Genomic DNA, 17,371 nt, shown 5'->3' with positions numbered 1-17,371 from the left:
AGCCTGACAGATTAAATAGGATTCATGGTGAGAGGCTGATGTTCGTCACAGCAGTGATTAGTGCTGGTCTCTCCTCCAGCCTGACAGATTAAATAGGATTCATGGTGAGAGGCTGATGTTCGTCACAGCAGTGATTAGTGCTGATTAGTGCTGGTCTCCTCCAGCCTGACAGATTAAATAGGATTCATGGTGAGAGGCTGATGTTCGTCACAGCAGTGATTAGTGCTGGTCTCTCCTCCAGCCTGACAGATTAAATAGGATTCATGGTGAGAGGCTGATGTTCGTCACAGCAGTGATTAGTGCTGGTCTCTCCTCCAGCCTGACAGATTAAATAGGATTCATGGTGAGAGGCTGATGTTTGTCACAGCAGTGATTAGTGCTGGTCTCTCCTCCAGCCTGACAGATTAAATAGGATTCAGATTATAGAAAGTGGCTAAGTGCACATCCACAAGTCACTAGAGACCTCTCTGTCCTGTCCTGCACTCCCCAGCAAAAAGACCAATGAGATCTGTTAAAATATGGATGGCTGTGGCATATGCCAACGAAACACCCAGCGTACTGTACACATCACCAAGTCAATTATACTACCGACACAATCTAACCAAAACACACAGACACAATCAAGATACATTCAAACTATGGTTAACCTGTTACTCCTACCCCCTACTTTTTCGAACATTCTGTTAAAAATCGCGCAACATTTCAGCGCCCTGCTGCTCATGCCAGGAATATAGTATATGCATATGATTAGTATGTGTGGATAGAAAACACTCAGACGTTTATAAAACTGGTTAAATCACGGCTGTGACTATAACAGAACGTGCATTTCATCGAAAAGCGCAGGAAAATCTGATCACTGAAAATGGAAATATATATCCATCCGCCACTTCAACCAATTGATAAAGGCGAACCACAATAAATGGGGCTGAGGTTGCAATACCTACAGCTTCCACACGATGTCAACAGTCTTGTCATTTGCCTAGGCTTTGTTTCTTGGTCAAACGAAGAAGAGACAAGCCATTTGTTCAAGCATCCGACCGGATATTTTGGTTGAGATTTACCCGGACATTATTTCCAGACGGACAGCTAAAGAATATACTTCGCCTCGTGATCAATTTGATCGCTTATTAACGTTTACTAATACCTAAAGTTGCATTACAAAAGTCTTTTTCGAAGTGTTTTGTGAAAGTTTATCGTCGACTTTTTTAATTAAAAAAAACGACGTTACGTTATAAGACACTATTTTTTTCCCCGTTTATCACACAGTCTTCATAGATCGATATCTAGGCTATATATGGACCGATTTAATCGAAAAAAAGACCCAATAGTGATTATGGGACATCTAGGAGTGCCAACAAAGAAGGTAAAGAATGTTTTATATTTTAAATGTGCCGTTTGTGTAGCGACGACTATGCTAATTATTTTGTTTACGTCCCCTGCGGGTCTTTTGGGGTGTTACATGCTATCAGATAATAGCTTCTCATGCTTTCGCCGAAAAGCATTTTAAAAATCTGACTTGTTGCCTGGATTCACAACGAGTGTAGCTTTAATTCAATACCCTGCATGTGTATTTTATATATAGCTGAAGACAGATATAGACAGATATAGACAGATATAGACAGATATAGACAGATATAGACAGATAGAGACAGTTATAGACAGATAGAGACAGATATAGACAGATATAGACAGATATAGACAGATATAGACAGATAGAGACAGATATAGACAGATATAGACAGATATAGACAGATATAGACAGATATAGGCAGATAGAGACAGATAGAGACAGATATAGACAGATATAGACAGATATAGACAGATATAGACAGATATAGACAGATATAGACAGATATAGACAGATATTGCTGAAGACAGGTATAGCTGAAGACAGATATAGCTGAAGGCAGATATAGACAGATATAGACAGATATTGCTGAAGACAGGTATAGCTGAAGACAGATATAGCTGAAGGCAGATATAGACAGATATAGACAGATATAGACAGGTATAGCTGAAGACAGGTATAGCTGAAGACAGATATAGCTGAAGGCAGATATAGACAGATATAGCTGAAGACAGATATAGCTGAAGACAGATATAGTTGAAGACAGATATAGTTGAAGGCAGATATAGCCAGATATAGCTGAAGACAGATATAGCTGAAGGCAGATATAGACAGATATAGGTGAAGCCAGATATAGCTGAAGACGGATATAGCTGAAGACAGATATAGTTGAAGACAGATATAGTTGAAGGCAGATATAGACAGATATAGCTGAAGACAGATATAGCTGAAGGCAGATATAGACAGATATAGGTGAAGCCAGATATAGCTGAAGGCAGATATAGTTGAAGGCAGCATTGCTATGCCGTCACTATAGAACCCACCGGCAGATTCACAGTCCTGGTTTTGATCATATCATCTTGGAGAGAGAGATAACTGTATGCAACACAGCAACAACAGAGAAATCCAGGTCACACCAGAACTGTATAGAGCCCCATGCAGCCAGTCAGTCCTCTGTTGTTGTGATGCATTATTAGTGAGCTGTGTTTCTCCCTCCTTTCTCCCTGCATGAAGTGTTACAGAACAGAGACAAAGCACTCTCCTATCTCCTCCTAGCAGGGTGGCTTCTGGGAAGAAACAGAAACACACACACATACACACAGACACACACAGACCCCCCCACACACACACACACAGACACACTCACATACACACACAGATAAACACACTCACAGACACTCACAGACACACACAGACACACACAGACACACACACACACACACACACAGACACACACAGACCCCCCCCCACACACACACACACACACACAGACACACTCACATACACACTCAGACAAACACACTCACAGACACTCACGGACACACACAGACACAAACAGACACACACACACACACACAGACACACAGACACACACACACAGACAGACACAGACACACTCACAGACACAGACACACACACACACACACCCTATTTTCATTAGCGTATTACATTAGCATTACCCAAAACACAAGGTATACTATGCTTCTCTTCAGAATAACCAAGCGTTTCACACAAACATCACACCAGAGAATAGCTAGCAACTAGCATCCATAAGTCAATTCATTTTTTACATTGATAATGAGCTTTTAACAGTTTGTTTTAACACGTTCTCTTCACGGCCAAGTCAGTCGCATAGCTAACTCATTAATTATGAATACAAGAGGAACAGATTGCTGCTGAGCCATATCTGTATGTGGGCAGAGGAGGAGGACACCAGTTGGGAGACAGGGGGGAAGTGGAGGGAAGACAAAACACTTTTTATGGACAGTTTCCTCTCTATAATTTAATCTGATGGTCTGAATGAACAGCTGAACTGTAGATCTCCATAACACAGAGATCCTTCCTCACTCGTGATCTATATCTCTGTATAGGTGACACTGTCTCCCTCTGACTAGTGATCTATATCTCTGTATAGGTGACCCTGTCTCCCTCTGACTAGAGATCTATATCTCTGTATAGCTGACCGTGTCTCCCTCTGACTAGTGATCTATATCTCTGTATAGGAGACACTGTCTCCCTCTGACTAGTGATCTATATCTCTGTATAGGTGACACTGTCTCCCTCTGACTAGAGATCTATATCTCTGTATAGGTGACACTGTCTCCCTCTGACTAGAGATCTATATCTCTGTATAGCTGACCGTGTCTCCCTCTGACTAGTGATCTATATCTCAAGATGGCGTAGCAGTAAGTCGTCCTGTGGTATCGTCTCTCTGTAAATATCGTCTCCTTTTCGTTTTAGATATTTTTCTTCGCATATCTTTAAAAACATTTTGCTAAACCTAAGCTTCCAAATACTCTCCTGCAATCCGCCTCACCCAATGTAGCTACTTTTCCTAAAGTATTTATATTTACTTCAGAACCGGAACCCCTCAACTGAAGCTAGCCAGCAAACCACCAGCTATGCTAGCGGTCTTCAGCTAACCGGTCATCAGCTAACCTTTAGCTCGGAAAGCTCTCGCCAGTTCGAACAACGCGACGCTAACCAGAGCATAACGGACCTATTTATCTTTTTATCCTCGGATTCCCTCCGCAAATGGAATTTTTTTTTTAGCTGGATCTTCACAACTAGCTATCGAGCTAAACCGCAACCCTGGTTGATTACTCCTGGCTAGCGTTTCCACCCACGTAGCTTGAAGCTAGCCCGGCCAGAGCTCCTGTGTTCCTAGCATACTCCTGGGCTTCTATAGCCGGATCCACGACCGGTCTATCGATGTCACTGCATGAAGAGGAATAAACAGACTCACCCCATCGCGACGTCCTCCAAAGGCTAACTCACTAGCCCTCGCTATCTCCTTGCTTAGGTTAGTTATCATTGTTTTAGTTCACAATGGAGCCCCTAGTCCCACTCCTCATACCCCTGATACCTCCTTTGTCCCACCTCCCACATATGCGGTGACCTCACCCATTACAACCAGCATGTCCAGAGATAAAACCTCTCTCATCATCACCCAGTGCCTGGGCTTACCTCCGCCGTACCCCACCATACCCCTGTCTGCGCATTATGCCCTGAATATATTCTACCATGCCCAGAAACCTGCTCCTCTTATTCTCTGTCCCCAATGCTCTAGGCGACCAGTTTTGATAGCCTTTAGCCGCACCCTCATACTACTCCTTCTCTGTTCCGCGGGTGATGTGGAGGTAAACCCAGGCCCTGCATGTCCCCAGGCACCCTCATTTGTTGACTTCTGTGATCGAAAATGCCTTGGTTTCATGCATGTCAACATCAGAAGCCTCCTCCCTAAGTTTGTTTTACTCACTGCTTTAGCACACTCTGCTAACCCTGATGTCCTTGCCGTGTCTGAATCCTGGCTCAGGAAGGCCACCAAAAATTCAGAGATTTCCATACCCAACTATAACATCTTCCGTCAAGATAGAACTGCCAAAGGGGGAGGAGTTTCAGTCTACTGCAGAGATAGCCTGCAAAGTAATGTCATACTTTCCAGGTCCATACCCAAACAGTTCGAACTACTAATTCTGAAAATTACTCTCTCCAGAAATAAGTCTCTCACTGTTGCCGCCTGCTACCGACCCCTCTCAGCTCCCAGCTGTGCCCTGGACACCATTTGTGAATTGATTGCCTCCCCATCTAGCTTCAGAGTTTTTTCTGTTAGGTGACCTAAACTGGGATATGCTTAACACCCCGGCAGTCCTACAATCTAAGCTCGATGCCCTCAATCTCACACAAATCATCAAGGAACCCACCAGGTACAACCCTAACTCTGTAAGCAAGGGCACCCTCATAGATGTCATCCTGACCAACTGGCCCTCCAAATACACTTCCGCTGTCTTCAACCAGGATCTCAGCGACCACTGCCTCATTGCCTGTATCCGCTACGGTGCCGCAGTCAAACGACCAACCCTCATCACTGTCAAACGCTCCCTAAAACACTTCTGTGAGCAGGCCTTTCTAATCGACCTGGCCCGGGTATCCTGGAAGGACATTGACCTCATCCCGTCAGTTGAGGATGCCTGGTCATTCTTTAAGAGTAACTTCCTCACCATTTTAGATAAGCATGCTCCGTTCAAAAAATGCAGAACTAAGAACAGATACAGCCCTTGGTTCACTCCAGACCTGACTGCCCTCGACCAGCACAAAAACATCCTGTGGCGGACTGCAATAGCATCGAACAGTCCCCGCGATATGCAACTGTTCAGGGAAGTCAGGAACCAATACACGCAGTCAGTCAGGAAAGCTAAGGCCAGCTTCTTCAAGCAGAAATTTGCATCCTGTAGCTCCAACTCCAAAAAGTTCTGGGACACTGTGAAGTCCATGGAGAACAAGAGCACCTCCTCCCAGCTGCCCACTGCACTGAGGCTAGGGAACACGGTCACCACCGACAAATCCATGATTATCGAAAACTTCAACAAGCATTTCTCAACGGCTGGCCATGCCTTCCTCTTGGCTACGCCTACCTCGGCCAACAGCTCTGGCCCGCCCGCAGCTCCTCGCCCAAGCCTCTCCAGGTTCTCCTTTACCCAAATCCAGATAACAGATGTTCCGAAAGAGCTGCAAAACCTGGACCCGTATAAATCAGCTGGGCTTGACAATCTGGACCCTCTATTTCTGAAACTCTCCGCCGCCATTGTCGCAACCCCTATTTCCAGCCTGTTCAACCTCTCTTTCATTTCGTCTGAGATACCCAAGGATTGGAAAGCTGCTGCAGTCATCCCCCTCTTCAAAGGGGGAGACACCCTGGACCCAAACTGTTACAGACCTATATCCATTCTGCCCTGCCTATCTAAGGTCTTCGAAAGCCAAGTCAACAAACAGGTCACTGACCATCTCGAATCCCACCGTACCTTCTCCGCTATGCAATCTGGTTTCCGAGCCGGTCACGGGTGCACCTCAGCCACACTCAATGTACTAAACACTAAACGACATCATAACCGCCATCGATAAAAGACAGTACTGTGCAGCCGTCTTCATCGACCTTGCCAAGGCTTTCGACTCTGTCAATCACCAGATTCTTATCGGCAGTAGCCTCGGTTTTTCAGATGACTGCCTTGCCTTGTTCACCAATTACTTTGCAGACAGAGTTCAGTGTGTCAAATCGGAGGGCATGCTGTCCGGTCCTCTGGCAGTCTCTATGGGTGTGCCACAGGGTTCAATTCTCGGGCCGACTCTTTTCTCTGTATATATCAATGATGTTGGTCTTGCTGCGGGCGATTCCCTGATCCACCTCTACGCAGACGACACCATTCTATATACTTTCGGCCCGTCATTGGACACTGTGCTATCTAACCTCCAAATGTACTCCAAGACGTTTGATGTACTCCAAGACCATTGATGTACTCCAAGACCTTTGATGTACTCCAAGACCTTTGATGTACTCCAAGATCGTTGATGTACTCCAAGACCTTTGATGTACTCCAAGACCTTTGATGTACTCCAAGACCTTTGATGTACTCCAAGACCTTTGATGTACTCCAAGACCTTTGAGGTACTCCAAAGCTTGCAGTTCTTTGATGTACTCCCAGACCTTTGATGTACTCCCAGACCTTTGATGTACTCCAAGACCTTTGATGTACTCCAAGATCTTTGATGTACTCCAAGACCTTCCTTTGATGTACTCCAATACCTTTGATGTACTCCAAGACCTTTGATGTACTCCAAGACCTGTACTCCAAGACCTTTGATGTACTCCAAGACCTTTGATGTACTCCAAGACCTTTGATGTACTCCAAGACCTTTGAGGTACTTCAAAGCTTGCAGTTATTTGATGTCCTCCAAGACCTTTGATGTACTCCAATACCTTTGATGTACTCCAAGACCTTTGATGTACTCCAAGATCTTTGATGTACTCCAAGACCTTCCTTTGATGTACTCCAATACCTTTGATGTACTCCAAGACCTTTGATGTACTCCAAGACCTTTGATGTACTCCAAGACCTGTACTCCAAGACCTTTGATGTACTCCAAGACCTTTGATGCACTCCAAGACCTTTGATGTACTCCAAGACCTGTACTCCAAGACCTGTACTCCAAGACCTTTGATGTACTCCAAGACCTGTACTCCAAGACCTTTGATGTACTCCAAGACCTTTGATGTACTCCAGAGCTTGCAGTTATTTGATGTACTCCAAGACCTTTGATGTACTCCAAGACCTTTGATGTACTCCAATATCTTTTATGTACTCCAAGATCTTTGATGTACTCCAAAGCTGGAGTGCTGAAATAACAGCATTCTTTATAACAAGGTGAGGTGAAGTCTCTCATGGTGACAGTTTTTTTTTATTTTTACTTATAGCTGTTTCTAAGGTAACAGTAACTCCTTTTAAAATGTGTTTTTAGTTATAATGGCTGTCACCTCTTCAAAGGTTATATTGATTTTATTTATTAGGATTCCCATTAGCCGACGCCAATGGAGACAGCTCGTCTTACTGGAGGGGCTGACTCGTAACAAAAAATACATTACAGACAAAATAGTTTTTACAATTGAAATAAGTTTTAAAAACATTAACACGTAGTGTGTGTGTGTGTGTGTGTGTGTGTGTGTGTGTGTGTGTGTGTGTGTGTGTGTGTGTGTGTGTGTGTGTGTGTGTGTGTGTGTGTGTGTGTGTGTGTGTGTGTGTGTGTGTGTGTGTGTGTGTGTGTGTGTGTGTGTGTGTATCTATCAGTTCCACATGTATGTCAATACATACACACAACCAGTAGGTGTGATGTCAGTACATACACACAACCAGAAATAGTCACAATGTCCAGTACATATCCATCATACCAGTCAGGTCACATGTCAGTACATACACTAATCACCATTACAGAAGACATGTCAGTACATACAACACATCACCATTACAGGTCACATGTCAGTACATACAGCATCACCAGTAGGTCACATGTCTACTTTACATCATCTAGGTCACATGTCAGTACATACACACAACCAGGAGGTCACATGTCAATACATACACACAACCAGTAGGTTACATGTCAGTACATACACACAACCAGTAGGTCACATGTCAGTACATACACACAACCAGTAGGTCACATGTCAGTACATACACACAACCAGTAGGTCACATGTCAGTACATACACACAACCAGTAGGTCACATGTCAGTACATACACACAACCAGTAGGTCATTGTGAACAGAGGCGTTGAGGTGTGACCATCATTTGTTGTTTTTGAAACCTGGTTTTGCTTTTCACTTGCCCTATAACAGATGGAAGGGAGATCCGCGGCTCACTCACAGCTCTGTATAACACTGTACCTTCTGGATCTGGGGGACTTGTACAGAGAAGATCTCATGACTATGAAATAACCTTGCCTTGCGATAAGCTGCAGCGCAGCGGCCATTTTGTCAGACTCGGGGTCAAGCAGTTGTCCTAGAACCTCCTCCTCTTTCAGGCGTGACGATGATGGTCATTTCTGGAAGGTCACTGTATGAAAGCACGGAGAGGATCTCACGACAACGTTTGAATGTCATTTTTTCCCTCCGGCTTTGAGGAAGAACATCTGGCTTTTCTAAGAGTCAAGGTCCAAAGGAAACGCATCATTTCAGTGTGTGGTTCTCAATAGTTCTGAGATTACTGAATGGCAGCCCTATTACCTATGGGCCCTGGTCAAAAGTAGTGCACTATATAGGGAATAGGGTGCCATTTGGGTCCCATCCTCAGACTCAGGAGGTAAATATTGGACAGCATCACTACTCTAGAAGCCTGAGATGGTAAATATTGGACAGCATCACTACTCTAGAAGCCTGAGATGGTAAATATTGGACAGCATCACTACTCTAGAAGCCTGAGATGGTAAATATTGGACAGCATCACTACTCTAGAAGCCTGAGATGGTAAATATTGAGATATTCACTTCCACCTGTTGACAGATCTGACTGAGATAATCACCTCTACCTGTTGACAGATCTGACTGAGATAATCACCTTTACCTGTTGACAGATCTGACCGAGATAATCACCTCTACCTGTTGACAGATCTGACCGAGATAATCACCTCTACCTGTTGACAGATCTGACTGAGATAATCACCTCTACCTGTTGACAGATCTGACTGAGATAATCACCTCTACCTGTTGACAGATCTGACTGAGATAATCACCTCTACCTGTTGACAGATCTGACTGAGATAATCACCTCTACCTGTTGACAGATCTGACTGAGATAATCACCTCTACCTGTTGACAGATCTGACTGAGATAATCACCTCTACCTGTTGACAGATCTGACTGAGATAATCACCTCTACCTGTTGACAGATCTGACTGAGATAATCACCTCTACCTGTTGACAGATCTGACTGAGATAATCACCTAGGGTTGTGAAGGTGATGACATTTTGTCAGACAGTTACTGTCATACAAATGCATGCCGGTTGACCATGTATTAACATAAACACACTTAGCCTCTCAAAGCCTCCACGCATAAGAGCCGCATTTGGAACAGCAATATTAAAAATGTTAAAAAAAGCATAATACATCTATTTAATATTCACCATCACAATCAATCCATGATTTGTTTTATTCAGGTCTAAAGAAACATTATTCTAGGAAGAAAATGAATTTCAGAATATGAGTTGGTCCACTGTATGTTATCTGGCTGTGCTCTGTGCCATCGGCTGTAGACTTGTTCATTTAGCAGACAATATATGCTTATAATTCCTGTGCCATTATTTTATAAGATATGATTTTATACTAAAAATAATATAATTAAGCAATAAGGCCCGAGGAGGTGTGGTATTTGGCCAATATACCACGGCTAAGGGCTGTTCTTAGGCACGACGCACACCCATCAGACAATGCTCTATTTAATCTTATCTTTGCTAATATGTAAAATTAGTTTTGATTTAAAGTACAATGGTCCATTATGAAATAGGCAGGAACAGGGGCAGGGGAAAAATGGCACTCGAATGGAGGCGTGTTCGTTTTCTCAATCATGCCAGATAAGCACCTATAAACATATTAGTATTATATACACATATTAAGCTAGTCTGATAGATAGATACTCCTCTATTCAGTGGCAACCATTAAAAACTCTGCTTTCACACAAGATTTCATAAATGTCTGGGTTTGTTTCATTCCAGGCATCAACCACTGTTTTAGGAGCCTTCGTATTTCTGTGAGTTATTATGTTATAATTAAGTCTATGATTTGATATTTGACAGAGCAGTCCGACTGAGCGGTGGTAGGCAGCAGCAGGCTCGTAAGCATTCATCCAAACAGCACTTTCGCGCTGTGCTTCAAGCATTGCGCTGTTTATCACTATCAAGCCTATCAACTCCCGAGATGAGGCTGGTGTAACCGATGTGAAATGGCTAGCTAGTTAGCGGTGGTGTGCGCTAGTGGCGTTTCAATCGGTGACGTCACTCGCTCTGAGACCTTGAAGTAGCAGTTCCCCTTGCTCTGCAAGGGCCGCGGCTTTTGTGGAGAGATGGGTAACGATGCTTTGAGGGTGACTGTTGTCGTTGTGTTCCTGGTTCGAGCCCAGGTAGGGGCAAGGAGAGGGACGGAAGCTATACTGTTATACTGGCAATACTAAAGTGCCTATAAGAACATCCAATAGTCAAAGGTATATGAAATACAAATGATATAGAGAGAAATAGTTCTATAATTCCTATAATAACTACAACCTAAAATGTCTTACCTCTTATTATTATTACTATCTCATTTATGAACATTTGAACATCTTGGCCATGTTCTGTTATAATCTCCACCCGGCACAGCCAGAAGAGGACTGGCCACCCCTCATAGCCTGGTTCCTCTCTAGGCTTCTTCCTAGGTTCTGGCCTTTCTAGGGAGTTTTTCCTAGCCACCGTGCTTCTACACCTGCATTGCTTGCTGTTTGGGGTTTCAGGCTGGGTTTCTGTACAGCACTTTGAGATATCAGCTGATGTACGAAGGGCTATATAAATAAAATTTGATTGGATTTGGAATATTGAAGACTCATGTTAAAAGGAATCACCAGCTTTCATATGTTCTCATGTTCTGAGCAAGGAACTGAAACGTTAGCTTTCTTACATGGCACATATTGCACTTTTACTTTCTTCTAAAATACTTTGTTTTTGCATTATTTAAACCAAATTTAACGTGTTTCATTATTTATTTGAGGCTGAATAGATTTTATTGATGTATTATATTAAGTTAAAATAAAAGTGTTCATTCACTATTGTTGTAATTGTCATTATTACAAATAAATAAATACATTTTTAAAAATCGTCCGATTAATCGGTATCAGCTTTTTTGGGTCCTCCAATAATCGGTATCGGCTTTGAAAAGTCATCGGTCGACCTCTAGTCCACACTCAAAGGCCATTACTAGAATGTGTTCAATTTTGGAATATAGGCCAGACCAATTATGTCCCAAAGACATCTTAAATCTATGTTGGTTCTAATGTTTATCTGCGGTGCGTAATATGCAATATACTATTAGGTTATGTATTGTATAACGACACAATCATTATTCGATTTTTTTTTAATTGGGGGGGATGGGTCTCACAGATAGGCCTATTCATAAGCTCTTATGCTTTCGGATGTTCTACATGCAACATCTTCAATTAATGAATGGCAATATCCTTGTGTTTGGATTTCCAACAACATCCAAAGACCATGTTTTCCACTCAGTTTCAACCTGTTGTTGAACGTCTTTCTTCAAATTGATATTCTCCGTCAGTCTTGAAAGCACGATACTGTTTTAATTAACGATAAGTGTTTGATGTGATTTTCGATGGCATTTGCATTGATGTCAGAGCGGTTAGAGGGACAATAGAGCCCTGAGTCCCAGACCATTAGGACCTGATGGAGGGACAATAGAGCCCTGAGTACCAGACCATTATGACCTGATGGAGGGACAATAGAGCCCTGAGTCCCAGACCATTAGGACCTGATGGAGGGACAATAGAGCCCTGAATACCAGACCATTATGACCTGATGGAGGGACAATAGAGACCATTATGACCTGATGGAGGGACAATAGAGGCCTGAATACCAGACCAGACCTGATGGAGGGACAATAGAGCCCTGAGTACCAGACCATTAGGACCTGATGGAGGGACAATAGAGTACCAGACCTAGGAGTGGAGGGACAATAGACCATTACCAGACCATTAGGACCTGATGGAGGGACAATAGAGCCCTGAATACCAGACCATTATGACCTGATGGAGGGACAATAGAGGCCTGAGTACCAGACCATTAAGGACCTGATGGAGGGACAATAGAGCCCTGAATACCAGAGACCATTAGGACCTGATGGAAGGACAATAGAGCCCTGAGTACCAGACCATTAGGACCTGATGGAGGGACAATAGAGCCCTGAATACCAGAGACCATTAGGACCTGATGGAGGGACAATAGAGCCCTGAGTACCAGACCATTAGGACCTGATGGAGGGACAATAGAGCCCTGAATACCAGAGACCATTAGGACCTGATGGAAGGACAATAGAGGCCTGAGTACCAGACCATTAGGACCTGATGGAGGGACAATAGAGCCCTGAGTACCAGACCATTATGACCTGAAGGAGGGACAATAGAGCCCTGAGTACCAGACCATTAGGACCTGATGGAGGGACAATAGAGCCCTGAGGACCAGACCATTAGCACCTGATGGAGGGACAGTAGAGCCCTGAGTACCAGACCAATAGGACCTGATGGAGGGACAATAGAGCCCTGAGTACCAGACCAATAGGACCTGATGGAGGGACAATAGAGGCCTGAGTACCAGACCATTAGGACCTGATGGAGGGACAATAGAGGCCTGAGTACCAGACCATTAGCTAGCGAGTTGGGTAATACCAAAGCATGTCCAGAATGATAACCGTGACTCGAACGGTCACATGGAATTTGACTGCGGTCATGGCAACACGGTCACATGGAATTTGACTGCGGTCATGGTAACACGGTCACAGAAACAGCCCTAGACTCACCTCAACCTGCTGACAGATCTGGATGAGTTTGGCCATCTGGTTCTCCAGCTCACTGTTTCTCTTCACCAGGTTGGTGAGGTTGTTCTCCAGGGTTTGCTGTTTGGGACAGGCAGAGGAACAGGCCAGTGAGATATAAAAGAAGGGTACCAGGAACAAAGACCCAAATGCACCTTTAATTTGGCTTTGCTCGAAAGGGGGAAAACACACTAACAGGAACGTCGGCCATGTGCAGTGGATGCCCATCCTATTGTCTCTGACCACTGAACATTGGCCGTTATTTCTCTACATTTCCATCTGAACTACAGGTTATAGTCCCCAGTAAACCATCTGAACTACAGGTTATAGTCCCCAATAAACCATCTGAACTACAGGTTATAGTCCCCAATAAACCATCTAAACTACAGGTTATAGTCCCCAATAAACCATCTGAACTACAGGTTATAGTCCCCAGTAAACCATCTGAACTACAGGTTATAGTCCCCAATAAACCATCTGAACTACAGGTTATAGTCCCCAGTAAACCATCTGAACTACAGGTTATAGTCCCCAATAAACCATCTGAACTACAGGTTATAGTCCCCAGTAAACCATCTGAACTACAGGTTACAGTCCCCAGTAAACCATCTGAACTACAGGTTACAGTCCCCAATAAACCATCTGAACTACAGGTTACAGTCCCCAGTAAACCATCTGAACTACAGGTTATAGTCCCCAATAAACCATCTGAACTACAGGTTACAGTCCCCAGTAAACCATCTGAACTACAGGTTATAGTCCCCGATAAACCATCTGAACTACAGGTTACAGTCCCCAGTAAACCATCTGAAATACAGGTTACAGTCCCCAATAAACCATCTGAACTACAGGTTACAGTCCCCAATAAACCATCTGAACTACAGGTTACAGTCCCCAGTAAACCATCTGAACTACAGGTTACAGTCCTCAATAAACCATCTGAACTACAGGTTATAGTCCCCAGTAAACCATCTGAACTACAGGTTATAGTCCCCAATAAACCATCTGAAATACAGGTTATAGTCCCCAATAAACCATCTGAACTACAGGTTACAGTCCCCAATAAACCATCTGAACTACAGGTTACAGTCCCCAATAAACCATCTGAACTACAGGTTACAGTCCCCAATAAACCATCTGAACTACAGGTTACAGTCCCCAGTAAACCATCTGAACTACAGGTTACAGTCCTCAATAAACCATCTGAACTACAGGTTATAGTCCCCAGTAAACCATCTGAACTACAGGTTATAGTCCCCAATAAACCATCTGAAATACAGGTTATAGTCCCCAGTAAACCATCTGAACTACAGGTTACAGTCCCCAATAAACCATCTAAACTACAGGTTATAGTCCCCAATAAACCATCTAAACTACAGGTCATAGTCCCCAATAAACCATCTAAACTACAGGTTATAGTCCCCAATAAACCATCTGAACTACAGGTTACAGTCCCCAATAAACCATCTGAACTACAGGTTACAGTCCCCAATAAACCATCTAAACTACAGGTTATAGTCCCCAATAAACCATCTAAACTACAGGTTACAGTCCCCAATAAACCATCTGAACTACAGGTTACAGTCCCCAATAAACCATCTAAACTACAGGTTATAGTCCCCAATAAACCATCTAAACTACAGGTCATAGTCCCCAATAAACCATCTAAACTACAGGTTATAGTCCCCAATAAACCATCTGAACTACAGGTTACAGTCCCCAGTAAACCATCTGAACTACAGGTTACAGTCCCCAATAAACCATCTGAACTACAGGTTACAGTCCCCAATAAACCATCTAAACTACAGGTTATAGTCCCCAATAAACCATCTAAACTACAGGTTACAGTCCCCAGTAAACCATCTGAACTACAGGTTATAGTCCCCAATAAACCATCTGAACTACAGGTTATAGTCCCCAATAAACCATCTGAACTACAGGTTACAGTCCCCAAGAAACCATCTGAACTACAGGTTATAGTCCCCAATAAACCATCTGAACTACAGGTTATAGTCCCCAGTAAACCATCTGAACTACAGGTTACAGTCCCCAATAAACCATCTGAACTACAGGTTACAGTCCCCAATAAACCATCTGAACTACAGGTTACAGTCCCCAATAAACCATCTGAACTACAGGTTACAGTCCCCAGTAAACCATCTGAACTACAGGTTACAGTCCTCAATAAACCATCTGAACTACAGGTTATAGTCCCCAGTAAACCATCTGAACTACAGGTTATAGTCCCCAATAAACCATCTGAAATACAGGTTATAGTCCCCAATAAACCATCTGAACTACAGGTTACAGTCCCCAATAAACCATCTGAACTACAGGTTACAGTCCCCAATAAACCATCTGAACTACAGGTTACAGTCCCCAATAAACCATCTGAACTACAGGTTACAGTCCCCAGTAAACCATCTGAACTACAGGTTACAGTCCTCAATAAACCATCTGAACTACAGGTTATAGTCCCCAGTAAACCATCTGAACTACAGGTTATAGTCCCCAATAAACCATCTGAAATACAGGTTATAGTCCCCAGTAAACCATCTGAACTACAGGTTACAGTCCCCAATAAACCATCTAAACTACAGGTTATAGTCCCCAATAAACCATCTAAACTACAGGTCATAGTCCCCAATAAACCATCTAAACTACAGGTTATAGTCCCCAATAAACCATCTGAACTACAGGTTACAGTCCCCAGTAAACCATCTGAACTACAGGTTACAGTCCCCAATAAACCATCTGAACTACAGGTTACAGTCCCCAATAAACCATCTAAACTACAGGTTATAGTCCCCAATAAACCATCTAAACTACAGGTTACAGTCCCCAATAAACCATCTGAACTACAGGTTACAGTCCCCAATAAACCATCTAAACTACAGGTTATAGTCCCCAATAAACCATCTAAACTACAGGTCATAGTCCCCAATAAACCATCTAAACTACAGGTTATAGTCCCCAATAAACCATCTGAACTACAGGTTACAGTCCCCAGTAAACCATCTGAACTACAGGTTACAGTCCCCAATAAACCATCTGAACTACAGGTTACAGTCCCCAATAAACCATCTAAACTACAGGTTATAGTCCCCAATAAACCATCTAAACTACAGGTTACAGTCCCCAGTAAACCATCTGAACTACAGGTTATAGTCCCCAATAAACCATCTGAACTACAGGTTATAGTCCCCAATAAACCATCTGAACTACAGGTTACAGTCCCCAAGAAACCATCTGAACTACAGGTTATAGTCCCCAATAAACCATCTGAACTACAGGTTATAGTCCCCAATAAACCATCTGAACTACAGGTTATAGTCCCCAATAAACCATCTGAACTACAGGTTACAGTCCCCAAGAAACCATCTGAACTACAGGTTATAGTCCCCAATAAACCATCTGAACTACAGGTTACAGTCCCCAATAAACCATCTGAACTACAGGTTACAGTCCCCAATAAACCATCTGAACTACAGGTTACAGTCCCCAGTAAACCATCTGAACTACAGGTTATAGTCCCCAATAAACCATCTGAACTACAGGTTATAGTCCCCAATAAACCATTTGAACTACAGGTTATAGTCCCCAGTAAACCATCTGAACTACAGGTTACAGTCCCCAGTAAACCATCTGAACTACAGGTTATAGTCCCCAATAAACCATCTGAACTACAGGTTATAGTCCCCAGTAAACCCTCTGAACTACAGGTTATAGTCCCCAGTAAACCATCTGAACTACAGGTTATAGTCCCCAATAAACCATCGAACTACAGGTTACAGTCCCCAATAAACCATCTGAAATACAGGTTATAGTCCCCAGTAAACCATCTGAACTACAGGTTATAGTCCCCAATAAACCATCTGAACTACAGGTTACAGTCCCCAATAAACCATCT

At 43.2% G+C, this 17,371-nt stretch overlaps 1 protein-coding gene across 1 annotated transcript in view; it reads right to left on the bottom strand.

Moving 5' to 3' along the window:
* LOC118373299 (probable E3 ubiquitin-protein ligase MID2) overlaps positions 1-17,371 on the bottom strand; it is a 125,776-nt gene that overhangs the window by 76,958 nt on the left and 31,447 nt on the right. Inside the window, exon 3 of the mRNA XM_052486956.1 lies at positions 13,447-13,542. Within this exon, the coding sequence (XP_052342916.1) occupies positions 13,447-13,542 (96 nt within the window). The remainder of the gene's footprint in view (positions 1-13,446; positions 13,543-17,371) is intronic.

The sequence above is a fragment of the Oncorhynchus keta genome, chromosome 30 (genome assembly GCF_023373465.1).
Source record: "Oncorhynchus keta strain PuntledgeMale-10-30-2019 chromosome 30, Oket_V2, whole genome shotgun sequence".
Classification (NCBI taxonomy): Eukaryota; Metazoa; Chordata; class Actinopteri; order Salmoniformes; family Salmonidae; genus Oncorhynchus; species Oncorhynchus keta.
Note: the sequence above shows the minus strand (reverse complement) of the source record. Positions and strands in the feature narration are given on the sequence as shown.